This window comes from Rhinichthys klamathensis, unplaced genomic scaffold (genome assembly GCF_029890125.1).
Source record: "Rhinichthys klamathensis goyatoka isolate OS25496 unplaced genomic scaffold, OSU_Roscu_1.1 h1tg000060l_1, whole genome shotgun sequence".
Lineage (NCBI taxonomy): Eukaryota > Metazoa > Chordata > Actinopteri > Cypriniformes > Leuciscidae > Rhinichthys > Rhinichthys klamathensis.
This window is the reverse complement of record NW_026606605.1, coordinates 2,708,172-2,734,768: the sequence shown is the minus strand read 5'-3', so window position 1 is coordinate 2,734,768 and position 26,597 is coordinate 2,708,172. Positions and strand designations below refer to the sequence as shown.

Sequence of the window (26,597 nt, the reverse complement as noted above, 5' to 3'; positions counted from 1 at the left end):
ACATATCGTAAGTGTGTTTGCCTGTGTTTTTGGCAGGCTCTGGGCGTAGAATCCTCTCAGGATCGGGCTCTGATTAAGAAAAAGCTGAAGGATCTGAAGTTGTTGATGGAAAAAGCTCACAGAAACAGAGAGAAAATGGAGAAACAGCGCAAGAAGGAACTGGAGCAGGTTCAGAAACAAGTCCAGAAAAATAGCAACTCCTCCAGACCAGGAGAGGGCGCTACTGAGTGACAGTACTTTTTAACCCTCGCTACTATCTCACCATTATAAGTACAGATGAGTTCAGCAATTCAAGAGACTCGAAGTTCAGTGCAAAAGGGGCTTATTGCTAATGAGCTGCCATTGGATGAATTGAAACCAAAATGTCCAGATATGGATTTTATTTTTACTGAACAATATTCAGGTTTTTTTTTTTTCTTGTTTTAGCAGAATGATCACTGCTTTTTGGTTTCCTGTGTTTTATGTCTGATTAATATCTATTTATTTGCATATGGAGAATATGTATATGTTAACCAGAGCATATCAGCTCATAACTCATCCATACAAGCACCTTTAGACAATGTACACATGCAGAAAACCTAAATATGAATATGTCTAACGTGCCATTTTTTTTCTATCAAAACAAGGATAGTTTGTTCAAGGACGTATTTTTAATACGACAAAGCACAGGTCATAGTGATGGACAGTGTTGCTGTCGAGTGTCTCTTCACCTCAGACTAGAGTTTGAGTGCTGCTCAACAGAACCACTACAGTCTGACGCAAACCTTACTGTGACGAGAAGAAAGCCATTCCGGGAAATGGGATATCACGGACCCTCATTGTGGATATTTCACTGTATACTTTGAACCTACTGTTCGGATCTCCTTCCACGACCTGCCAGTATTCAAGTCGAATACAACTGACGTGTACGTTCTTCTCCGAGCTTGACACCTCAATGATCTTTGGAAGTCACGTGCTGGCAATGCGATACTAAAGGAGTCCTCCAAAGATGCGAGACTTGTACTCTAAAAGAAAAAAAAGCAAGAAAAAGCCCCTCTGCTGCTTCTGTTCCACAGCTACCTGCTTCAGTCCTCTCCATCTCTGTGAGGTAGATCTCAGTTAGACCCAAGTGCTGCCTTTTGAAGTGCTTTATGGTTTTTGGTTCGAGGTTACAGTCTGGATCACGATTGTGTGAACGCACGTCTATTTTACCGGCATCCAGTAGAGCAGATGACAAATGTGCACTTAAAACAGACCTGTATCTATATACACCACCAGGGCTTGACATTAACCCCCGCCAACCTGCCAAATGCGGGTGTATTTCAGCAGTGGCGTGTAACACAGTCACTTTGCCGGGTTGAACTTTTTATATAATATGTACATTTTTCAATTGTAGTCTTTTAAAAAGGCTTCTGAAATAAACTAAGTGCAATATATGTTGTCAAAAATATAGATTTTTCGATGCGTATCGATACTGAAATATCTGAAATGCTTCCAGTGCTAATTTCCCGCAGAATAGATACACGAATCCAGCTGCCGGTCTTGGCGAATGTTCACGTAAACACAGTTAGTTATGTTTTAAGTGAAAGGAGAAAGAAAACGCACGTATAACAGTATAATGGACCGTGTGTCAGGTATTAAAGTGACAGCAGCCTAATATTCCTGCTGACAAAATATGAGATAATATTCAAAATATCTATATGGCAGTTTTTTTCCATTGGTATCGATGTTGAAATTGTGGCCAGTGAAAATGCTGAGTGGATAGTTACTTTGGAAAACCACTAGCCACAGTAGCTGGGGAGCAAAAAAGTTAATGTCAAGCCCTGTACACTACCATTCAAAAGTTGAGGGTTAATAATATTTTTTTTTTGATACTTGCAAGGATGCATTAAATTGACCAAAAGTGACAGTGAAGACATTTATACTGTTTTAAACATTGATTATAATAATAAGTGTTTCAGCATATTAGAATGATTTCTGAAGGATCATGTGACAGTAATAATGCTGAACATTCAGCTTGGATCACAGGAATAAACTTTTGAATGGTAGTGCATGTTATCTTATCAGTATAGACTTTATTCAGTTTGATCCCATTGTGTTTTTATCAGTATTTGTCACACTCACAAAGAGAGCACCGTGACGTGGTAAATAAATCTTTTATAATGTAATTTACTGCATAGAGTAACCGTTTATCCTGGGTTGTATTTTAAAATTTATGCAACACATTTCCCTTATGTATCCATTGCAAGTATACAAAACACAGTAGCCTACAGACGTCGCTTTTGCATTTTAGATTCAGCTTTGACGAGTCATACAGTATTAACCTTTCACTGCCCAGTTTTATCTGTCCATATCACATAAACATGCTGTTCTCCCATCTGTGATGATGATGTTCATGTTTACATTTGAATTACTGGTTATTTCCATAGCAACACGAAGGCAGCTTCAGTGGTACTTCATGGGCACTGTACAGAGAACATTAGGCAGTGCCTGATGACCCTGTGGATTTATTATAAGCACTCAAATGGGACTCCATGTAAGATTATATTCATTGTTACTTACTGAATTATTTATCTCTAATAATTTGAAGTCTGTCATAATCTATTTATTTTTGTTCCCAATCAAAGAAATGTTTGTAAATCAGTTCACGTTCTTTAGTTATGAAGCAGTTTTACATTGTAATCAAAAAGTCAGATAATTAGTTTCTTCATTAACTCACAATGCTCTTGTGAAAATATCTTTATATGCTCGTCTTAACATTGTGAAATCCTTTCTAACTGGAAAATTACCTGCTGTAGATCCACATCTAACCTGCCTATCCATTTACGATATACTGACTTTTGTATGTGAAAGTTAAAGCAATAGCTTTTTTTAAACTTCCATGAGGAGACCGAAGACCGGGTCTGTCTGTTTGAATATGTCTGTGTGTGCAAGGATAATCATGTACTGATTTGAGGACAGAAATGTGGTTCTCTTTCGTGGGTTATTTTGTTGTTTCCACCATAAAGCAGATTCAGTCGGGGCTGCACGCAACACCTGAGAAAAGAGCGTTAACCTGTGTATTTTCTTTTGTCATACCCGCATGAGGGACCTTAATGTGCCATAGCCTACCCATTCTTTCCAAAATACTCAATTTTATCTTATTTTTGTTCATGAAAAATTAAAAGCCTTGTGAAAGTTTGTCATGTTGGACTGTAAATACACTTCAAATGACACATTTGGTCAGAGAACTACAATGAAAGATCATTCCAAAGTGTCTCGAGTTGTTCATGTGTAAGGTGTGATTTTGGTGTGGATGTTTTAAACTTTACAAAATTGCATTTTGGCAAATTGGTTCTGAACTTGTATGAGAAATAAGATCATTCCAAACTTGTCTCGAAGTTGTTCATGTGCAAGCAGTCCGTGGATTCAGATGTGTCCAGTTGTTAAATTAATATACATGTGATTTGTATGACCTCAAATGAATTATCAATTTGAGACTATCGATTTGTCGCAACATCCCCTGAAATCACAATCAGCAGTTTAATGGCCTTTAGTCCCTGTGTGTTAGCTTTGAGGTCACCTATAAGGTTGTATACTGCTAAAATATTTTTTTGTAAGATTTTGTCTTCCAGGAAAACGAACAAAAAATATTGATGACTCATCATGCACTACACAGATTTTTCTCTAATCAGATGCTCTCTAGAATAAGAATGCTCCGCCCCCTAATACCACCTCCAACCAATTAGCAAACTGCTTTTTTTAAAGGATATTTCCTGCCCCAAATGTCCTACTTTAATATGAAAGCACTTAACACAGAAAAAGCCTTGTAACTCAAACCTTGAAAAATTCTAATGTGCTGATTTAAGAAACTCTTATTGTTAGCACATCTGAAAATGGTTGCTGCTTAACTTGGGGAAACAATACTGAACATCTTATGTCAGCTTTATGGTGTTAATTTTCATAAATGCAACTTTAAGACTACAATTCACCTATTTCATCTATCCAATAGTTATCCTATCACAGTTTTGACATGTTAAAGGGATACTCCACTTTTTTTTGGAAATAGGCTCATTTTACAACTCCCCCAGAGTTAAACTGTTCAGTTTTACCGTTTTTTAATCCATTCAGCCGATCTCCGGTTCTGGCGGTACCACTTTTAGCATAGCTTAGCATACATCATTGGAGTGGACAAGACCATTAGCATTTCTAAAAAAAAATGACCAAAGAGACCGACGGAAAATGTAAAGTTGCGATTTTCTAGGCTGATATGGCTTGGAACTATACTCTCATTCCTGCGTAATAATCAAGAAACTTCACTGCCGTACCATGAGAGCAGCAGGCGTAATGATATGACGCAGCGCCTGAAAATAGGCCACCTTCCTTCAACACAACGGAACTATTTTCAGGCGCTGCGTCATATCATTACGCCTGCTGCACTCATGGTACGGCAGTAAAGTTTCTTGATTATTACGCAGGAATGAGAGTATAGTTCCTAGCCATATCAGCCTAGAAAATCGCAACTTTACATTTTCCGTCGGTCTTAGTGCACGATGTAACTACAGAAGAGTCAAGTTTTAAATAGGAAAAATATCGAAACTCTTTGGTCATTTTTTTTTTTGGAAATGCTAATGGTCTTGTCCACTTCAATGATGTATGCTAAGCTATGCTAAAAGTGGTACCGCCAGAACCGGAGATCGGCTGAATGGATTCAAAAACGGTAAAACTCAGCAGTTTAACTCTGGGGGAGTTGTAAAATGAGCCTATTTCCAAAAAAAGTGGAGTATCCCTTTAAGGTTTTGCAAGACCAATGTGTGACCTTGGTTAACTTTTGATTAACGTTTGCCTTTTTTAATCATGGTTTTGCCCAAAATAATACAGTACAGTAATTGTAGGCCTAACTGTAATAGCCTATCAGAGTAAATCAGTATAGCCTCTTCTTCTGCAAACATTACGTTTACTCATTTAGCAGAAATGAGCAATTCGTTTTAAGGAGGCATAACAGAAGTGCTCGATAGCTAAACAAAGTTTCAAAAACCGTCTAAACAAGCTAGAACGTGGAGGGATTAACAAATTGTGAAAGCAAAGAGGAAGACGTTTTTTTAGCAGCATGTAACTTAGGCTAGTTATGGAAAACGAAGACTTTCGAATATTTCTGTCATGCAGTCGATATTTGAGTGTATTTGGCGGATATCATGGAAGGTAGGCTAGCCTACAATAATATTTTTTGTAAAGGTAAACTTATAGTGTTTGCCCGGTTTAGTATGCTAAGCATTGACCTCTTCCCCTCAGTCTATTAATAGTCATACTGTGACTGGCTCCACCGATTGTGTTACAGCTACGGTCACCGAATTCACAAAGCTTTGGGGATTACATTTAGACTACTGAAAAAGTGTTTCTTGCGGATTAATCGGTGTGTTGTGTGAGATATGAGCGGGCCTCGAGCAGTTCTCGATTTAGCTGAGGAAGATGACCGGGATTTGTCGCGGCGGGAAGCAACGGAGCTTTTAAAGACACGCTTTCTAGAAGCGCTCAAGCGTGACGATGCAGCGGAGGTTTCTAAAATCATTCGCACCACCAGCATCGACATAGACGCTGTGTTAGACGTGGAGGACCGCGATATGACCCTTGCCTCGTATAAGCAAGGTAATTCATGATGACAGCACAACAGTCGCTCTTTAACCAGATAAATCATTACACTGCATGACTGCAATTAGATATTCAGCCACAGGGTGGAACCAGAATACCAGTAACACAAATAAGGATCTTCTAAATCACCCTCAGTGAAGCACGCTTGAACATAAATTGTGTCCTGCAGTGTGATATGCTATGCACTATTTAATCTAAAACCTTTTTGTAAATAGCTTTTGTTTAGGTATATAATCCTACAGGTGATTTGTATGTATCAAAAGCTTTTTGTACTAAATTAGTTTGTCACAACATCCCGTCAAATCAAAAATAAGGAGTTTAATGGACTTTAGGCTTTGTGTGTTATCTTTGAGGCTACCTATACGGTTGTACATTGCTTATTTTGTCAAAAAATATTGATGACTCATCATGCACTACACAGATTTTTGTCTAATCATATGCTCTCTAGAATGAAAATGCCCCGCCCCCTAATACCGCCTGCAACCAATTAGCAAGCTGCATTTTAAAAGGATATTCCCTGCCCCATGTGTACTATTTTTTTAATATGAAATATGTGGACACACTAGGTTATTGGCTACCAGGTTATAAGTTGGAGACATCCTGGGCGATGGGGCTTCACGTGTGTATGATGTACAACGCTTTGGAGAGTGCCATAGTCCTTCTGCAGAACGGGGCAGCGGTCAACAGGAAACCTAATGGGAAGACCCCTCTACATGTGGCCTGCACGGTGTCTAATGCTGACTGTGTGGAACTTCTGCTGGAATGGGGCGCACGGATCAACAGCATGTCCCTCGGTGGACACACACCTTTACACTACTGCGTTACATCAGAGTCTTTGGACTGTGCCAAACATCTAATTCTCAAAGGTCCGTACATTTGAAAAGTCATGATTACACATCTAAAACTAAAATTATAACAACAAAAAATACCTTTTTTGGTGCTTGTAAAAAAATAAGTGTTAGCTGAAATAAAAATAAAATACATATAATAAAAAAAACGTATTTCAGCTAAATCCCAAGGCAATATTTTTCAATTTCATTTAGTTTAACTTAGGCCTGGTTTCACAGACAGAGTTTAGATTAAGCCAGGATTAAACCTTAGTTCAATAAGGACATTCAAGTAGCTTTTATAAACGTCTTAAAAAACACTACTGATGTGCATCTTGAGACAAAACAATGGCACTGACATATTTTAAGATTTGTCAGTGCAAGTTGCTTTCAGTTAAAACATCTCAAACATGCATTTTAGTCTGGGGCTTAAGCCTGTGAAACCGGGCATTAATGTACAAAAATGTACTCTACTGAAATAAAAATGAATAAAAACTATATAGACATATTTTTTTTTTTAAATGGACAAAAACACAACAAAACTACTCAAACTTTAACTAAAATTAAAATGAAGATGGAATATATGCAAATAAAAACTTTTAATTTTAAAATTGTAATAAAAAAAAACAATCTTAATAAAAAATATTATTTAAATATATTTCAAATAAAATCTATAATAGTATCTCAGTGATATTAAAATCACACAGCTTAGTTCATCTAAAAAGAAGAATCTGTCATTTTTTATTCATCCTCATGTCTTTCCAAACCTGTATGACTTACGTTCTGCGGAACACAAAGATTTGAACTGTGTTTGTCCATATAATGAAAGTCAATGGGGTCCAAACTAACACTGGACCTCACTGACTTTCATTGTGTGGACAAAAAAACACACAAAACACTTCTAATCTGACTTCAGGAGCAAATATCAACATGCCCAGTGAGGAGAACCAAGACACCCCTCTGCACAAAGCGGCCCGCTTCGGTGTCCCTGAACTGGTGGCTTTATATATTTCTCAAGGAGCTGATATTAATGCAGTCAACGGCTACATGGAGACTCCTCTGATCACTGCTGCATTCTGGGCCATGGACATGCGTGAGCGAACCTACAGCTCAGACCACCATCTTGTCTGCCGGATCCTGTTGGACCACAATGCTAACTTGTATTTACATGAGGAAGACAAGAAGACGGTGTTGCACAAAGCGTGCTGGAATTGTGACCATGTGCTTATCCAGATGTTCCTGGAGGCCGGTGCCGAGACTAACGCTATGGATGTCAATGGATGCGCAGCTATACAGTATCTTCTGAAGGTGACGCAGATCAGGCCGTGGGCCATTCCTGAGCGCTGCTATCAGCTGCTGCTGAACTACGGAGCAGCCCGAGTGTATCCACCACAGTTTCACAAGGTACATCACTCACCCATTATTATTTTGGTATATTTTTATGGCCGACGGGTCTTAAAATATTACCGTTGTTGTTCTTGGTTGGTAAGTAGGTGTTGCAGGAGTGTTATGAATTCCCCAGGGCAGTGGAGGTGATGGTCAATTCATATGAACACATCAAGTACACTAAAAAATGGAGAGCTGCCATTCCTGAAGCTGTATATGAGGTCAGAAACTAACTTTTTCTACAATTATTATTTAATCATGTTTTTTATTATTTAATAAAAGATTAGAAAATTAAATATAATAAAATATATTAGTTCTATTATTCTTTTAAAATATTCTAAAATAAAACAATTATTATTTTAAAATTTAAAATTAGTGCGAAAATAAGCTGTTGGAAAAGGTAACACTTTTTTGGAATCATGTGACACTGAAGACTGGAGTAATTATGCTGAAAATTCAGCTTTGACATCAGAGAAATAAATTACATTTTAAAATATAGTATAATAGAAAACATTATTTTAAATTGCAATAATATTTCACAATATTACTGTTTTTACTGTATTTTGATCAAATAAATGCAGCCTTGGTGAGCATAAGAGACCTACTTCAAAAACATTAAAAAATATTATTGATCCCAAATATATATTGGGCTGTGTAAAGAAAACAATATTTTGTGATGTTTTTACTTGAAAATTTTACTTTTTTTTTTTACAAAGTGTCTTCCAGTTGTAGGGCATGTTATTTGCATCTTATGCATTTCAATCTAAATATTCAGATGACATGCTAAAAAAATTCTCTGTTGTATTTTGTTGCCCTGCAAGCCTTGAATTCAAGAAGTCCATTAATGAAGTGTTGCTTTTCTTCTTCATTTAGCGGCACAGGAATTTCTATGACTCTCTGTTTGCCGTCTGCACCAACAATCCACGCACTCTTCAGCATCTGGCCAGATGTGCAATACGAGCCGCATTGTCGAATCGCTGTGAATTGGGTGTCCAGCGATTCATTCTTCCTTCATCAGTGAAGAAATACCTTCTTCTGGAGCCTGTTGGAATCATATACTGACTTCATATTCTGCATTACAGACATATGACTGCTGAAGAGTCACCATCTTTTACATAAATCCTCCATACATCATGTTTGCTTGTCAGACATTCCACATAATTCCAGACCAGTGTTGGCGACATTAGATGTTTCATTTACATCTTTTTGTTTGTTGGTTTCCAGGGCTTGCTTGCTTTTTATTTTTAAAACAATAATTGCTCTGATTTATTTAATATGAATACTTAATATTAAAAATAAATATGAAATATAAACAATGAATAATTTTATACGAATGCTAATAATATTTAATATATTTACACTATTAATTACGACACTTTCAAAAGTTATTGAGCATTCCACACATCCATAAGCCTCATCATCTGTGCTATAATGAAAGTCAAGTTTTAAGCTTGTCTGCTAAGACTGTAGATCATTTTTGAGGGGGAAATGAACAATGGAAAGCCATATTTAGCATAAGAGGATAATATCATGGAGTACGCCAACAGCACATTACAGATAACAGCTGAATAGGAGGAGATGTCTAAGCCATTAGTCTTTTGGTCAAAGGAAAAACTGAAGTGCTTATCAGGCTTTAACCCCGAATAATGAGAGCTGACACAATAGTCATGGATCCTCTTTAGAGGGGCCTCAATTCATTTAAGCTATAAAGGGGTTTAAAGGTCTTTCTTTTTGACAAGTTAAAATGATACAATCCAAGAATAAGAACAAAAGTAACAGGGCTATATGGTTAATCTGGATGAATGTTCGGAATTTTGTGGATTACAGTTTTAAACTCTGTGTTCCCAAAAGCCACAAGACATAATAGAGATTATAATATTTTATCAACCCATAAGAACTACAAATGTTTAATATATTAATAGTAGGCTACCCGAGTTTTTAACTAACTTTCTATTATAGCCTATACAATTAATTATGGTTTTTAAGAAGGCCCTACTTGTTTTTCTCTAGTTTAATGCTCGACTCGGATTCCATGACTCACTCATTACTCATAACAATACAAAGACTCGTTTCGCCACCTACTGGCGTAATTATGGAACCAGACCTGATTCATGAATAAACTCGAAAGAATCTTTTTCGTGAACAGATTCAAAAGAATCGAGTCACTGAAATGATTCGAATCCCCCGATATACAATGTGAGTTTACGTGAAAAATTATCGACGGCCATCTCTATAGCTGCTTGTTACTAGCCATAATATGTAATAAACGAGCTCAAGGCTTTCTGTGGAAATCTGCTAATACAGGATTCAGGCTTTTAATCAGTGACATTGGAGGTTTGTGGTGGACATCAGTGACCTCAAGTCATTGGCCTCAGCACTTGGTAGGCTAACTATTTTTGATAAGGGGAGATGGGCTTTTCATTCTAGTCAGCACTAATTGGAGGTATTAAGGATGAGTGCTGTGATTACTGGGCCCGAACTTACTTATTTTTGTGCAAGTTTAGGGTAAATCATCTGTTCTTCCTATCTCTCTGTACGCCCACACAGTCAACCTGTCACCTGGAAGCATTGATTCTTCTTTCCTTCAGACAGCCTGTTTCCACTCATTCCCTACAGAAGAGAAACAGCTACTAACAAATGAAGCTCTGATCCTGAAATGTATAGACCGACTTTTAGTTTGATCTTGTTTTGAATGGGATTAAGTCAAATTATATTTTATTTTTTAAGCACATTAAAATTGATCACAATGTAGAGCAACAAGCACTGTATATGGTAGTTCCTTTGGACATTAGGGACTAGCAGCAGTTGTGTGGTTTTAGAAAAAAGGGGAAATTGTGTCAGTGACTGACAGATCAGGCAACAGGCGGTGCTGTTATGGTTCTTAAAATAGCACTATTTTCCAAAGAGGGCGGGACTCTGGTGTCACAGCCACCAGATTTAGTGCTGTTAGGAAAGACTGGTAGATGTGCAAAAGAAAAGACGGATCATTTTGTTCCCGTCCTGTGGCTACAGGCCAGAAATAAACAGAGGATCTGTGCCAAAATCCTGGCCTTAAGTAAGAGTGTAGCTCTATGAGACATCCCAGGCTACACAACTACAGTTGCAACAATATCGTTAAACACCACCTCAGAATAATCTAACCAAGTGAATTGTGACACCGGTTTAACCACTTTCAAGATGGTTTATACCATTCAAAAAAATCACACACACACACACACAGTTCTTCCAACCCTAATTGATGGAGTATGTAGCTTTTCATTTCTTACAAACCATGCAGGAAGACCATTGCCATATTCCAGGATGACAATGTCAAGATTCATCAGGCTTAAACTGTGAAAGAATGGCTGGGAGGGAGCATGAAGAATAATTTTCACACAATTGGAATTAACATCAACATTTGATGTTGCAAGAGTGCAAGAGTCCAGCACTCTGTAAAGTCTCCTCCAGCACATCCCAAGACTTTCAATGAGACTGGACTCAGAGGAGCCACTTCATGTGTGAAAATGATACTTCATGCTCCCTCCAAACTGGAAAATGTCCAAACTGGACCGTTTTCATTTATATAAATTCTGTTAAAAGGACATAAAACCAAAAGGAAACCTTTTTTCTTCATTCATGGTTTTAATAGTACATAAAATGGCACTCTCTCACTGAATGTGAAATTGAAATACAGTTTCATGAATAGTGCTGAGCATTCATTAACACAGTTGCTCCTTTGTGAATACAGGATTGTGTATCTAAAACACGTCAAGAAGCAGGCGTGATTTCACAAGGACAGAGATATCGAGGGATTGCAAAAAAATTAAGCTTATGAGGTATGAATGAATAACATCAACATGGTAGATGTCAGTTCTAGATTACAATTGGAAATGTGCAAATGATCTACAGAGGTTGTCTAAGTACTTCCATTTCTGTATGAGGCAAATACATGATAGCAAACTGCTAGCAGCTAAAACACACCCGGAGTTTGATGAGTGTTACTTGACAGAGAGCAGCTGCTCCCACTTGAGTGCCCTTAAAATTCATACAGGTCCTTCGCATTGCTTTCAAAAAGCCAACTTTACAAATATTACATTGAAATGAAAACAAAACAACAATAAAAACAAAATGAAATGATAAAAAAAAAAAAATAGAAAGGCAAATCTGCACAATCCTGAGATAATATATTTTAAAACAAGAAATGATTTCAACAATATCTTTCATTTATACGCAAATGAACATAAAAATATTGCCTCTTCAGTGTTTTCATGCTAAGAAAAAAAAACCTACTATAGTGCTACATGTCATTTTTGTTCATACAGAATACCTGAAATGTTCAGAACATAAATTATTGTGGTCATAAAAAGCTTCACACATAACAAAGATCAACATCTAGCCAGTTTTAAATAAATCAACACTGTAGTTACTAACCTGGGCCCAAACTTACTTTGTCGGTTCCTTGTGACACTCAATCTTTTATTTATTTATTTTCATTATATTAATGTCAGTGGAGTAACTTGGATGTCATCATGACAACTTTTGTTGTTCTTACTTTGAAAATGAATTAACATATTTTTAAATGTATGTTTATGAAATGATCTGGCCTTAATGTTAGCATCACATTTTTACATTTAAAACTAAATGGAGTGTTAGACAGTAGGCCCAACTGTTACAGGAACATTTCAAGCTCACAATCAAGCAATACACAACAAGGGTCATTCTAACGTTTGCATTGTGAATGCAGTTTCTACCAAGGAAATCAATAAAGCCTTGGTTACTTGTGTTCTTGCTAGAGATACATGCTATAAAACTCACACAAAGCTGGTAACTTGGCCCCACTGACTAAAACACCAGTTCACATCCTCTAAAACACACTTACAGAATCAGTTCAAATCCGTGGTAATGTGTAGGAATCAACATATTCAAACAATCAGTCCGCTTCAGTCCATTCAACTGAAGTCTCTGACACAGAAGAGTTAACATGTTGTACCGTGTCCTATGAAACTATGAATGAAAGAGTTAACACTGCAAATTAAGTGTGTGGTGTATTACAAGCAATGTGACATGTGGAAGACAAAAATGCCCTTGTTATTCAGACTGTAACATTCATATGAAGACCATTATCAACCCTTTGATAATTCCATAATTCTGAAATATAGTCACATACATAGTTATCCAAAATAACTCAAGGCCTCCACTATAGTTCAGTCCTTATGGTTATCATATGAGCTTCTGCTCCCTCTCAAACACCGTACTCGTACTTTCCCAGTTTCTTGGGTTCACTGCTCGGGATGCACCAGTCATCCGCCTCCATGCTTGTTTGATAATGCCGTAAGGCTGACTTGTTGAACACAGGAAGCCTCTCTATTGATTCAGTGGATAAAGCCTGCAGGGGGTCAAAGAGACAAAATAGACAGTGAATTGAACGTTTTTAATATATGAATGAATTTTAGAAGACTTTCAGCCAAATTCTAAATTGCGGTCACATTTACTGTTGTTCTACGAATGTTTGTGGGTGAAATCCAGTCATTTTAAAGAGTCCACATGATTGGGAGTTTCCTGAAGGATTTCTTGACAGATTTTGTAACTGGTTTTAGTTGGTCGCATGGGTTCGCCAACGGACCTCGTTACATTTGTGACTGCAAAACTGCACGCAAAATTTGTGAATGTACCTTAAAAAAAGACCTACCGGTATTATGCCCTTTTTCAAAGTCTTGATTTTGTTTTTGGGTTCTACTAGAATAGGTTTTCATGCTTCATTATTCAAAAAAACACATAATTTTTCACATATTTTACATTGTTGCAGCTCCTCTCTTCCCAGTCTGTCAGTAACGCTCTGTTTAGTTCCTGTCTCTATGAAGCCCCTCCTTCTGAAAAGCGCAATGAGCTCTGATTGGTCAGCTGGACCAGTGTGTTGTGATTGGTCAACCACTTTCAGCGTGTTTCGGAAATGTCACGAGTTTCAACACACTACTAACTAACTCAACCAACCCTTTTTTAATGAATTATTTAAATGAGGAATATTGTGGTGTGTTTGTTCCCGGAAGAAAACTCACGACTACAATAGAGGCGTTTCAGAGAGATCAGAAACAGTGACACTGATATAGAGATTAACTCACTTTAGAGAGACTTTGTGCTTTATAACTTTGCAGACATTTTTTTTTTATGCTCAAACTGTATCAATACGCACTAACGGAAGCATAATAGTTCCTCTTTTAAAGGTATAGTCCACCCAAAAATGAAAATTCTGTCATGAATCCTGTGGAACACAAAAATGTATAATTTAAGAATGTTGGTTACCAAACAGTTTCCCATTGACTTACACAACCACTAATAGGAACCAAACCTGTTTGGTAACCAACATTCTTCAAAATATCTTCTTTTGTGTTCTGCAGAAGAAAGAAAGTTCACGTTTGAAACGACTTGAGGGTGAGTAAATGATGACAAATGAGTAAATTCACTTTTAGCATAGTCACAAATTTTGCGGGCAGTTTTGCGGTCACAGATTAAACAAGGTCCAATGAATCTAACCTTTAATGCAGCATTGTGTGTGTACCTTTAGGTATATGACTGCCGACGTGCCGTATCCCTCCATAGAGTAGAGCTGCAGATCTCCCTGGAAGTACTTGGCATAAAGGCGGGAAATAGGAAGACCGTAGCCAAAACCAGCCTGAGAATACAAGCCAAAGTGAGTGTGTGAGAAAAAGAGAAACATTACAACTGCATTACAATACTGATCTGGTGTAAACAACAGACATTGTTAGAAATTCTGCTAATTTATAAATCTGTAAGCTCACAGCTCACAAAAAACATCACTGTGGATCAAAGATTTACCATGTGGTAACATTACACAACAGAGACTATCTGCATACAGTGTGCTGTAATAGACAACCGTGTTACCGCGGCTCTTACCAGGGGAGCATTGCGAGTGTCTTCAGTCACAGGACTCGGTGCAGTTGAATACATGTAACTAAAAAGCCTTTCGATTTTCCTCAAAGGAACCCCACCTCCTCTGTCAGACATCTAAAATAACACAAGAGTCGTTACAAAACAAGTTTTGACCCTCACAGCTCTTGCCAGCATGTTGTGAGTTAAAACAGAGATAAAATATTCAACTTTTGATGAACCGTTAATCTGTGAATCTAAAGCCTCGTTCACACCGCCAGCGACTCTTGTCGTTCCTAGTGCTGGCGCTCTATTGTTATTGGTAGACTGCACACATCATGGCCATATCTTTATAAAGTGCCATCAAAAATGATATATGTCCCATAAAACTAATATATCATTCCAATCTGACTAGGAATTAAGACTGAAAAGAATTAAAAGTAGCATAGTTGAGCCCTGATAGGGGGAACAGACCTGGGGCGGCTGGATAAACTGCTTAGACTAGTCATAAAAGTTAGTCATCCAATTTTTTCTTCAAGATTGGTGCTAACTTTTTAGAATCAGTTACATAAAAAGGTAGATTGGTTTAATTATTTGAATCAGGAAAGTAAATTTCTAGTCAAATTAGTTCTTAAGACACAATCGAGATGGTGACGTGTGAGCTCCACTGACAGTCTTCGCTCCTATTGGTTGTCCCTCGCAAAATTCACTGCTTATTTGCATAAAGTTAAAGTTTTCTGAACTTTGTCGCTTGACAGGCTTACATTCTGTCGCCACTGTCACTCGTGTCTCGTTTACTCGTGTAAATGGGGCTTGAGTGTTTGTCAAAGAAAGCTCACCTTGATGGTCAGATCTTCTTTTCCTAGAGAAACTCTCACTTTGATTGGTGGGAGATGTAGGCTGGTCTCATGGGTTTCAATAGTTGCTCTCATTGCATTCTGTTATGGAGAAACAACTTTATTATCTTCAAATGCATGATGGCCATGTCATTCCAAACCCGATGGACCGTCTTTGTTCCATGGAACACAAAAGGAGATGTTTAGCTGAATGTTCATGCTGCTCTTTTCCATATAGTGATGTTCAGTGTTGTGCATAACTAAGTAATTAAATGCTGTAATTTACTGACTTTTCCCTAGAAAAAGTAAAGGATTACTCTTAATTTTTCTGTAATTTAATTACAGTTACTTCTGATGTAATTGCATTAATTACAGTATAGACAATAGAACAATTCTATATAAAACATAGTGGATTTAACATCTAATGTTAAAATGTTTAGAATGTAACTTTCTATCTTTAAATACTTGATCAGTTCAAGATTAATTTATGCAATTTTACATTATTTCTTTGAAAGAACTAAAAGAGCAGTTTCATGCCTATCCTTGTATTGTTTAACGGGTCGAGGTTGATACGTGATTTAGAAAGTAATAAGTAATGCAATACTATTTTAGAGAGAGAGTAATAAGTACAGTAATTTAATTACATGTAATTAGTAGCTAGTAATTAATTACTTCTTTAGAGTCACTTACCCAACACTGGTGATGTTATATAGGCATCATTTATATAAGCTATAAAAAAAAGCACCATAAAAATAGTCCATACAACTTGTGTGCCATATTCCAAGTCTTTTGAACCCATATGATAAATTTGGATGGGGAACGGACCAAAATTTAAGTCATTATTCACTGAAAATCTACATCATTTTGTACAACCTTTCATTTTGTGTTCTGCAGAAGAAAGAAAGTCATAGAGATTTGGAACGACATGAGGGTGAGTAAATGATGACAGTATTTTTCTGCTCTTGTGTTTATATAAGACTATAATTGTGTGTGGGCTATAGCTACAATAAAGTGATTCAAGTACCTTGAAGAGCTCAAAGAGCATGTGGTACAGATGAGAAGGCACATAAACTATATGTATTGGGTCATTGGGTCCTTTAACTGCAATAACAACAGATATATTGATTCAGTAACAGTTGTGTAAACCAGAAAGCGAGGCCATAGCATGCTATCCCACATGAACTTATAATTTTAAGAATGCATTGAAGAAATCAACATTCGCATGCTGCCCAAAATAGTCAGCTATGAAGCACATGATAGAGGTTATGCTGGCTAATTTGTTACTATGCGTTGATAAAACAGGTGACCAGCTGCAACGGTGGTCACTCAACCTTGTAGGTTCTCTTTGCTTGACAAAATAATACACTGCTATTTACATGACTAAAAGATAAACCGTGAGATCATGCCAACTTTTTGCCAATGTGTAACTAAGCATACAGCGCAAATCATATCATCCAATATATTTCTCCATAGACACACAGTGATAAGATTATAAAGCACTATTTCTGTCTACACGGATAGGCGATTCAAGTGCTTACTCAATGTGTTGCATATTAGCTTCATTTTCTTATCAAATTCAAACACACTACGCTATTATTGATATATACACTATATTGAATTTAAGCAAATTCAAATACTCGAAACTATTATTTCTTACTATCTTAAATTTTGCTGTACATATAAATGTACATTACAGTTACACTGTAAGATTTTTTGCCCATCTTATGCTCATCAAGCCTGCATTTAATTGATCAAAAATGCATTAAAAACAGCATTATCATGATATAAAATAACTGTTGTGTATTTTAGTAAGCATGGAAGAAAGAAACATTTCTTATCATTATCAATGTTAAAAACAGTTGTGCTGCTTAATATTTTTGTAGGAACGGCTACATTTTTTCAGGATACTTTGATGAATAGAAAGTTCAAAAGAACAGCATTTATTTGAAATTGAATCTTTTGTAAGATTATTATGGAAGCTTGTTTCCGCCACTGACTAAAAAAAAAAAAAAAAAAAAATTGCGACTTTTTATCTCACAATTGCGAGATATGAAGTCAGAATTGTGAGAAATAAAGTCGCAATTGCGAGATGTAAAGTCGCAATTGTGAGAAATAAAGTCGCAATTGCGAGATATAAAGTCGCAATTCTGAGAAATAAAGTCGCAATTGCGAGAAATAAAGACAGAATTGCGACTTTTTATCTCACAATTCTGACTTTTTTTCTCACAATTGCGAGTTTACATCTCGCAATTCTGACTTTAGTTTATAACACATAATGGCGAGTTTATATCTCGAAATTCTGACATCTTTTCTCAGAATTGTGAGATTTAAACTCGCAATTGCGAGTTATCAGGCCAATTCTAAGGGGGATAAAAGACTAACTTTCCCCCCTCAGAATAGTTTATATCTCACAATTCTGACTTTACATCTCGCAATTCTGACTTTACAACACGCAATTCTGACTTTACAACACGCAATTCTGACTTTACAACACGCAATTCTGACTTTATATCTCGCAATTCTGACTTTCTAACACGCAATTGCGACTTTATTTCACGCAATTCTGACTTTACAACCTGCAATTACGATTTTATATCACGCAATTCTGACTTTATTTCTCGCAATTGTGAGAAATAAAGTCAGAATTGCGAGATGTAAACTCACAATTGTGAGAAAAAAAGTCAGAATTGTGAGATAAAAAGTCGCAATTACCTTTTTTATTTTTCATTCTGTGGCGGAAACAAGCTTCCATAGATTATAAATGTCTTTACTGTCACTTTACTGATTAATGCGTTCTTGCAACAAATTTTTTTTTTTTTTTTTTTACTGATCTCAAACTTTTAAAAGGTAGTGTCTTTTTAATAGCAAAGTTGAATTCAAGGTCATGCTTGATTGATCAGCATAATTGCACACTAAAGAGTCCAGGCATGTTTTATAGCATGCAGGACAAGAATGTGGCATTTTACAGTATACCCATAATCCCCAGCCAACACTATCCCACATCATCCCACAATGTCAAACAAATCTATAGATTAGCATTGAATCAGCGGTGGTGTAAATAACACTGTGGAGACCTTCATTGCAGAGTTCACCTCAGGACTCAGGCTCAGAGCACACAAAGACTGAAAAGTTTGAGAAAGCTCTCACTCACAGTTCACTTGTTTGATTTCCACTTCGGGAGAAGTCAGGTAGTACTGATCACACAGTAACTTGGCACTTTCATAGGCATCTAGAGAGGGAACGAGCGAGACACAACTTGAGTCGGCCAATGTAGGACATACAATGTCAATTTCACTTGCAGTTTAGTAGTAAAACAAATGTTTCACAGGCAAGAAACATGGTTAATTACCTTTTACAACCTCCACAGCATCACAATTTGGGTCGATACTGCCTATGTGTTTGGGGTGGGCTGGATTGGTGCTTCCATCAAAGATTAACGCTAAAATGAACACACATTTTAAGTACATTTTCTTTGCAGGGATGCATGATATATGGGTACTACATCGGTTATTTGCTAATATGAATGATTCTTAACTAACTGTATTGTGGAGCTAAACTGGATCTAAACTACTGTGCAAAATTTTGGGGTCAGAAAGATTTGTTTTTTTAAAGAAATTAATACTTTTATTCAGCAAAGATGCATTAAATTGATCAAAAGTGACAGTAAAGACATTTAAATTGTTAGAAAAAATATTTATATTTCAAATAAATGCTGTTTCTTTGAACTTTATGTTCATCAAAGAATTCTGATTTTTTTTTATCATGGTTTCCAAGAACTTTCTGTTTTCAACATTGATAATTAGAAGAAATGTTTCTTTAGCAGCAAATCATTATATTAGAATGATTTCTGAAGGATCATGTGACACTGGAAACTAGAGTAATGTGATCACAGGAATAAATGGCATTTTAAAATATATTCAAATGTAAAAGGTATTTTAAATTGTAATAACATATTTAATAATATTCCTGTTTTTGGTTTACAAGTATTTTTTAACAAATAAATGCAGCCATGGTAAGCATAAGAGACTTCTTTAAAAAAACTTAAAAAATAAAAGAAAAAAATCTTACTGACCCCATTTAGTTTGCCATCATCTAAAAAAAGTTAACCTATAAAAACACTAATGATTTAATAACATTGTTAAAATAATCTTAAGCAAAACTCAAAATGAATATCCATTTTTCATACTGGACATTATAATATTGCAATGCCTGAAGTATTTAAAATGAATTTGAATTTATTTGAAATATATTGTCTATTTATCAGTTATGCAGCTTTGGTACATTGTACATTACATTATCAGCAGATTTCTAGTCTATTGTTTCAGCTAAGACAGAAATATCCGGCGTACTGGCCAGGGCTTTAGAAAACATCCTGAACTCTTACTGTGCTGATTCATCAGCATGCGTGTGGAGATTCGGCTCATGTAGAAGCGGTCCAAAAAATACTGGACGTTCTGATTGGTCACAGGATCCACGCCAAAGGCCTCCTTGTACTCCAGCACTCCCTGTGCCATGGTGGGCACCACATTGTTATGCCTGTTCCTGACATTGATCAGCGTTTCTGTGAATCTAAGAGACATGCCATCCAGTTAAACACACTATTAGAGTTCATTAAAGCAGGCTGCAGCATGAGATAAACTGGTGTAAGATTCATGAAGAACTATTATGCCCTGTTACAAAAAAGAAAAGTTGGTTTTGGGGTCTACTAAAATAAGTTTTCATGCTTGAATGTAAAAAACCCCACATTTTTCACATATTTGACCATGTACACTGTTCAGTTCCTGTCTTTATGAAGCCCCTACTTCAAAAAGCGCAATGTGCTCTGATTGGTCGACTGGATCAGTGTCTTGTGATTGGTCAACAACTTTACGTGTGTTTGGGGAAATGTCACTCATTCAGGCCTCGCCACCTTTATTCTGCGTATCCATTGGCCAGGAATTATTTAAATGAGGAATATTGTGACGTGTTCGTTCCCAGAAGAAAACTCAAGACTAATCAAGGCGTTTCAGTGAGTTCAGAAACAGTCATAATATGGCAAGCCGTTTTAACTTTTATTCATTTCTAGGATATGAATTGTTGATATCAACAATTACATTTTTTGATATCAACAATTGAATTCTTGATATCAACAATTAAATTATTGATATCAAAAATGTAATTCTTGATATCAACAATTGTATTTTCACTAGTGAAATGTCACCATAGGCTGCCATTCAAAATCAATTGTTGATATCAAGAATTGATTTCTTACTAGTAGAAATATAATTTTTGATATCAATAATTACATTGTTACTAGTAAAAATGCGAATTCCTGATATCAATAATTAAATTGTCACTAGTCTAAATTTCTATTCTTGATATCAACAACTGAATTGCTACTAGTAAAAAATTTCATTTTTGATATCTGAAAATGTATTTCTGATATCAATATTATTTCAGATATCTAAAATGGCTTTCTTACTAGTAACAATCACATTCATGATTTCAGAAATTAACATTGTCACTAGTGAAAATTGAATTATTGATATCAAAAATGAACATTGTTACTAGTAGCAATTCAATTGTTGACATCAAGAATAGACATTTCAACTAGTGACAATTTAATTATTGATATCAAAAATAAAGGTTTTTACTAGTAAGAATTGTATTTCTGATATGTGAAATTGGAATTTCAACTAGTAAGAAATAAATTCTTGATATCAAGAATTGATTTTGAATGGCAGCCTATGGTGACATTTCACTAGTGAAAATACAATTACAGATATCAAGAATTATAGTTTTAACTAGTTGAAATTAAATTGTTGAAATCAAGAATTATCATTTTAACTAGTGAAAATGTAAATGTTGATATCAAGAATTAGCATTGTTACTAGTGAAAATGTAATTCCTAAAATCCAAAATGGCCATTGTTACTAGTAGAAATATTTCTGATATCAATAATTATCATTTTAACTAGTGAAAATGTAATTGTTGATATCAAGGATTCATATCCTGGAAATGAATAAAAGTTAAAACGGCTTGCCATAGTGACAGTGATATAGAGAATAACTGCCTTTAGAGTGACTTTGTGCTTTGAAACTTTGCAGACCTTTTTCATGCTCAAACAGCAACATTACACACTAAAGAAAGTTGCAAATGTAAAAAAAAAACATAATAGGTCCTCTTTAATATTGGACTTACTTAGTCAGGATTTTTTTATCCTCAGGGTCTTTCTCCAAAAAGTCAACAAGCTCCATCAGACTCTGCGCATACCTGTCGTCAAGAGTAAACAAACAGTCAGGGTTTATCTTTAGACTGGCCTATATGAGCTCAATTCATTGGGTTATAATAAGAGGCATAAAGTAAGAACTATAATACAATTTTTCCAAATAAATCGACATCGAATCAAATCAAATTGAGATCAGAATCACACTGAATCTTGTGAATCGGAATCAAATTAAATTGTGAGATCTGTACCAATACCCAGCCATATTTGAAACACAACCATAATGCACTGCACACATCAAGTAGTTCTGTGTATTCGTTCCTTCGTATAATAAAGCCAATATATTCATTTGTTTGAGTGGCTGAAGCTGTATAGCACTGATGGGTATTTACTCTAACCACTGATCGCGTCTTTACGAAACCTGAATGGCGAATAAATAGTTTTGCAAGGATATTTTAAAGGTTGGCATAAATGGGAGACATGCCGCACTGGGAACAACTGTCATGTGACACAGTGGACATACTGTGCTAGCTACCATCCACCTGAAAGACAGTGTTCTGTGTCAGTGTGCTGCACCGTCAAAGAGGACTTGTGTACATTCCAGACCTTTAGGAAGGTTACAGTGCACACTTGTTTGTGTTCAGTGTCTCATGATATTCGACACTGCATAACATTTCGATGAACACATTTGAAAGTTACATTTAGCTCAGGTTTTGATCTCAGCATGAGTCACAGATACTACAGTCTTGAGGACAAGGACTCTGAAGCACATAAGACTTTAAAATTCAAGTTATAAAAATATTATATGATCAAAATGCATTAAATAATTTGTAAAAAAAAAATGTAAGAAAAGAATAAATTCAAAAATTATTTAAAAAATGTTTTAATATAATAACAATAATAATTATTTATATATAAAAATTCATTTAAATTTATATAAATAAATGTATATATATAAAAAATATTTTTTTTGTTGAAAATTCTTTTTTTTTCAGACAGAGAGAAAACTTGAAGTATAATGCAGAGTAAATGTCATAATTTTAGCTTGTTTGTATTTTGCCTGTCCTCGTGTCATGTGTAGTTTTTTCATATTTTTTTAAAAACTTTTTTATAAGAGCAAAATCCACTGGGTTTTAAGTAAAAACTGTAAATAATAATGAAAAATTAAAAAAGTACTAAAATAAAAAACTAAAAAAGAATAAATAGAAAGTAAAAAAATTATATAAATAATAATAAACAAAAAAATTTTTTTTGATAATTTTGTGTCATTAGTGTAAGTGCTTGTTTGTGATTCGCCTGTTCCCAGTGTCACGTATAGTGTTCATTTAAAAAAAAATGTAGCCACTAAAAAAAATTCAGCAAAGTCAGCGGAAAACATAGTTTACATTCTGCCCATAATTACATAATTTTCAAAGCATTCCAGTTGACATGTTGAACACAAAGCCTCTGCCAAACCTTGTAAGACAAAGGGCAATAACAGCTCAATTTGAGTTTATAAATCATTCTGTCCTTCAAAATCCTGTCCATTCAGAACTTGTTAAACAAGTTCTATTCATAAACGGAAAAACTTTCCATGCCGAACAACATATTTAAATAAAAGTCCTTGTTGTTTTCCTTATTTTCAGTACTGTCAACAAATGAAATACATCTTTTACCCATGATTTCCTATTTTTGATTTAAAATGTACTTATGGCCAATTGCTTTTAATAGAGAACACTTGAGTGACAGGAAAGTTTACGGGACAGGGATCAGGACGTGACAAAGGTCAGACTCCGACCCACATCCTCATGAGATCAACGACTCTTACTGCCAGTACCTGCTGCGCTGCACGTATACAGTATTTTTGTCAACTTCAAAATGACATACACATACAAAAACTAGTTTCTAATATTCTAATTGATTTATGTTAAGCTAACTAAGAAAGATTGTTACTCGCCTGCCTGTGTCAACTGACTTCTTTATGGTGTAAAATGATGTAAACAGCACTAATGTTGTCAGGATGTAAAAAACACTCATAACTTTGACCTCAGGTTCAAATTTCTGAAGCATTATATATCTGTGTGCATGTTAGATAAACAGAAATATTGTCTGGAAACAAATTACTATCCAACCTGGACTATCCAACCTTGCTAGAATAGCAGCTAAATACTAAAAAATGCTGACGAAGGTTGGTGACATCCTTCGATTTTGCTAAGAGGTGTAAACAATGTGCTGAATCGACACAAGTACATGTCCAGCAGGAACATACTTCATAGAAACATACCATCACTCCCTTTATTTTTCCCATTCATTTCTCTCATAAGAATTTTAAAAACGTCTTTGTTAAAGCATTCGTGAATAACAAACAATAAACAATATTTTGATGTTTATTGCAAAATAAAATAAAGTAAAATAGGCATATATATACAAATATTTAAGTATTTTGAAAGTGTAGGGAGACCGACTTGACTATGTCATTTGCAGTACTTCATGGGAGTGGGCGGAGCTAACGAGATATTTTCTTGCATTTTGCTCGTCGAGACACTCTGATTGGTCGAATTTTCTGTAAAGCATCATGGGTAATGTAGTTTTCACGAATTCCGCGATTTAGCACGATTATTTTAGCCTGGTTAAAACCAGACCATTCTCAGTTGTAACTGAGTTATGGTCTGGCAAAGCGTCATAGACAAATCATTTCCAGAGGGGCGTCACCAACGGACGTCGCGGATAGACCTAAACCCACATCCGCCATGTTGTCACTGTCATGTGACCTGTCATGTCATAAATCCCCTCCCGCGGCCTCATGGGATAGTAAAGTGTCCATCGAATGCGCACTTCAGAATCTCGGCGGAAGTAGTAGGTCATCCAGGGACTTTTCGTCTACTGTGTTTCCGAATACCTTGATTCTTTTGCCGTTCTGTTTTCCGCATACTATATAGTAGGGAAGTATTCGAATTCGGACACAGCCTATTTGACTTCATTAAAAAAAGTCATTGAGTTTTAGTAAGATGAGAAATCTGTCATCATCATTCCTCAAATTGCAATTTAATGTCTCCATTAAATGCGCAATTTTATGTGCTCTGCAACTTTAAAGATCTTTTTCTAAAATAATTCACTGTCCCTTCTCTTTTTAAGTCATGTGCAGCAGTGCATTATAGGTCATGTATGTCATATGAGTTGTAAACAGTTAACAGAAAGCCTACAGTAGGCTGGGATTCGTCACACTGGTCTCATTTGGAGCACATGTACAGTTATGGACCTCACCAGCTTTGAAGAAGCTTCAGTGAAGGAGTGCTGAGCAGTTTGTCCGGGAGGAAGTCTATCTCCTTCATGATATTGGCTAACCGGACGGGAAGTTCTTGCCTCAAAAACATAAAGGAGGTCTTCTCACAGGCATTGGCAGATCCTGCGAGCAAGACAGGACTATGTTAGTAAGAATTTCACTCTTGAATGATTATATCTATATGTACTGTATACCTGATATTCACTATACAGTTAAGTCCAATATTTTGGCTTGATGCCTAACTAGACATTAGTTTGAACATAAACAATGTTCGGTTGTTAAGAATAAAATCTTATTAAAACAACAAAAATGGTCAAATTATTTGGGGAGGAGATATTAAATAATACCTAATTATTTATATATATATATCACAACAACAAACAAGATTGTTTATGTGCTGTCACCTACCAAATAACAATAGAAAAAGGTTACATCTCAAAACCTAGTGAGCTGCATAGACACTAGACAGCCGTATTCAGGTGAAGTATGCATTTATGATGCACACGATGCTGTAAACGCAAGTAGGCTGTTTTTACAATTAAAGTACTATGGTTATACCATGGTACAGTTATGGTAATACTGTGGTATTTTGATAACATGCAAACCTCCAAAAATTGCCAAAATACCATGCAGACATATGGACTTTTTTGTTAGTATTTTACTATGAGAATATACCATGGGGCAGTTATACTATTGTACTTTTATAGACCATGCATAGTACTGAATGATTACTACGGTATTTACATTGTGTCCATATAGTAGGCTACTACAAAAATGTCATGGCACTTTTTGTAAGTGCGCTCACTAGGTTTTCGGACACCACCACAATGAGCTGGACCCATTAGATCCATTTCAAACAGGTAAACAACTTACCAAAGTCAATGAACTGCTTCATTGACAGCGGGGACGGAGAGAACTTGGAGAATCTGTCCACCTGTTTAGGTATGTTCAGCTTGGAGCTGTTCTTCAGCATGATCTGGGCGAACTTCATGTTGATCTTCAAGTGAAACCCACAGATATTTAAATGTTCTCACCGAGTTATTGTTGTCCTGGTCTCTCATCAGACGCAGTTCGCAAAGTTGACATTCTAGCACAGCCTTACTTCATCGTGAAAATGAAGATCTCCGCAGAAATCCGGTTAGAAGAGTCCTCCTGAATGGCTCTAATTCGGTTTAATTTGTCATTGAGTCAAAATAACTGGCCAGCACAAGGTACAAAACAGGGTACAAACATAACGAGAGGGAGGGGAGAGGGGAGAGGGGAGACTGTTACTCCACTCTGCATAGAAATAGTTTAATAGAATTTAACCCACACATCAAGCTATTTCGTTCCATTCTTATCTGGAGCTAGAAAGTAATCATGTGATTACTCTTTATACAGATTATATAAAGAGACGTACTGTATGATTTTATCATTATGCTGTTCCTATCGCAGGCAATAGAAATGGACACCGCCATCTACAAGCTGCACATCTATATCGCCCTGCTTGTTGACGCATGCGCACAGCGGATGTAGAGTAAAGGTCTTGTGGGAGTGGGGGCTGAGACACATTTCAGGGGAGCTGTACAGTGTGTTCCGCATCCTCTATAACTGAGAGGACAAATCACTTA

The 26,597-nt window shown here is 36.0% G+C and overlaps 3 protein-coding genes and 1 long non-coding RNA gene across 13 annotated transcripts in view; 3 read left to right on the top strand and 1 right to left on the bottom strand.

Annotated features, from left to right (window-relative positions):
* The window catches only part of ppp1r9a (protein phosphatase 1, regulatory subunit 9A), a 58,414-nt gene extending 56,899 nt beyond the window's left edge, over nucleotides 1–1,515 (top strand). For 5 of the 9 annotated variants that reach the window (XM_056249672.1, XM_056249680.1, XM_056249679.1 and 2 more), the window contains one exon: nucleotides 37–1,514. In XM_056249672.1, the coding sequence (XP_056105647.1) occupies nucleotides 37–231 (195 nt within the window). In that variant the 3' untranslated portion in view covers nucleotides 232–1,514. Of the gene's footprint in view, nucleotides 1–36 lie in introns of all 9 variants that reach the window. The other 4 variants (XM_056249676.1, XM_056249674.1, XM_056249678.1 and 1 more) reach the window with 2 other exon arrangements.
* A 658-nt stretch (nucleotides 1,516–2,173) lies between these two features.
* On the top strand, nucleotides 2,174–3,463 carry LOC130084319 (uncharacterized). The gene is made up of 2 exons (XR_008806913.1): nucleotides 2,174–3,257; nucleotides 3,376–3,463. It is a non-coding gene; the product is annotated as an uncharacterized LOC130084319 (long non-coding RNA).
* Nucleotides 3,464–5,353: 1,890 nt separating this feature from the next.
* Nucleotides 5,354–8,977, top strand: asb4 (ankyrin repeat and SOCS box containing 4). Of its 2 annotated transcripts, XM_056249444.1 has the most exons (5): nucleotides 5,354–5,604; nucleotides 6,174–6,473; nucleotides 7,351–7,838; nucleotides 7,928–8,041; nucleotides 8,694–8,977. In XM_056249444.1, the coding sequence occupies exons 1-5, from the start codon at nucleotides 5,388–5,390 to the stop codon at nucleotides 8,880–8,882; spliced, it is 1,308 nt and encodes a 435-aa protein (XP_056105419.1). In that variant the 5' UTR covers nucleotides 5,354–5,387; the 3' UTR covers nucleotides 8,883–8,977. The 2 variants fall into 2 exon arrangements, with proteins under 2 accessions (XP_056105419.1, XP_056105420.1); XM_056249445.1 differs by lacking the exon at nucleotides 7,928–8,041.
* Nucleotides 8,978–11,421: 2,444 nt separating this feature from the next.
* Nucleotides 11,422–26,145, bottom strand: pdk4 (pyruvate dehydrogenase kinase, isozyme 4). The gene is made up of 11 exons (XM_056249669.1): nucleotides 25,861–26,145; nucleotides 24,969–25,110; nucleotides 21,701–21,772; nucleotides 19,905–20,089; nucleotides 18,870–18,959; nucleotides 18,672–18,749; nucleotides 16,545–16,621; nucleotides 15,524–15,622; nucleotides 14,712–14,822; nucleotides 14,356–14,469; nucleotides 11,422–13,185 (listed from the first exon to the last, which is right to left on the bottom strand). The coding sequence occupies exons 1-11, from the start codon at nucleotides 25,976–25,978 to the stop codon at nucleotides 13,042–13,044; spliced, it is 1,230 nt and encodes a 409-aa protein (XP_056105644.1). The 5' UTR covers nucleotides 25,979–26,145; the 3' UTR covers nucleotides 11,422–13,041.
* Between the last annotated feature and the right edge of the window lie 452 nt (nucleotides 26,146–26,597).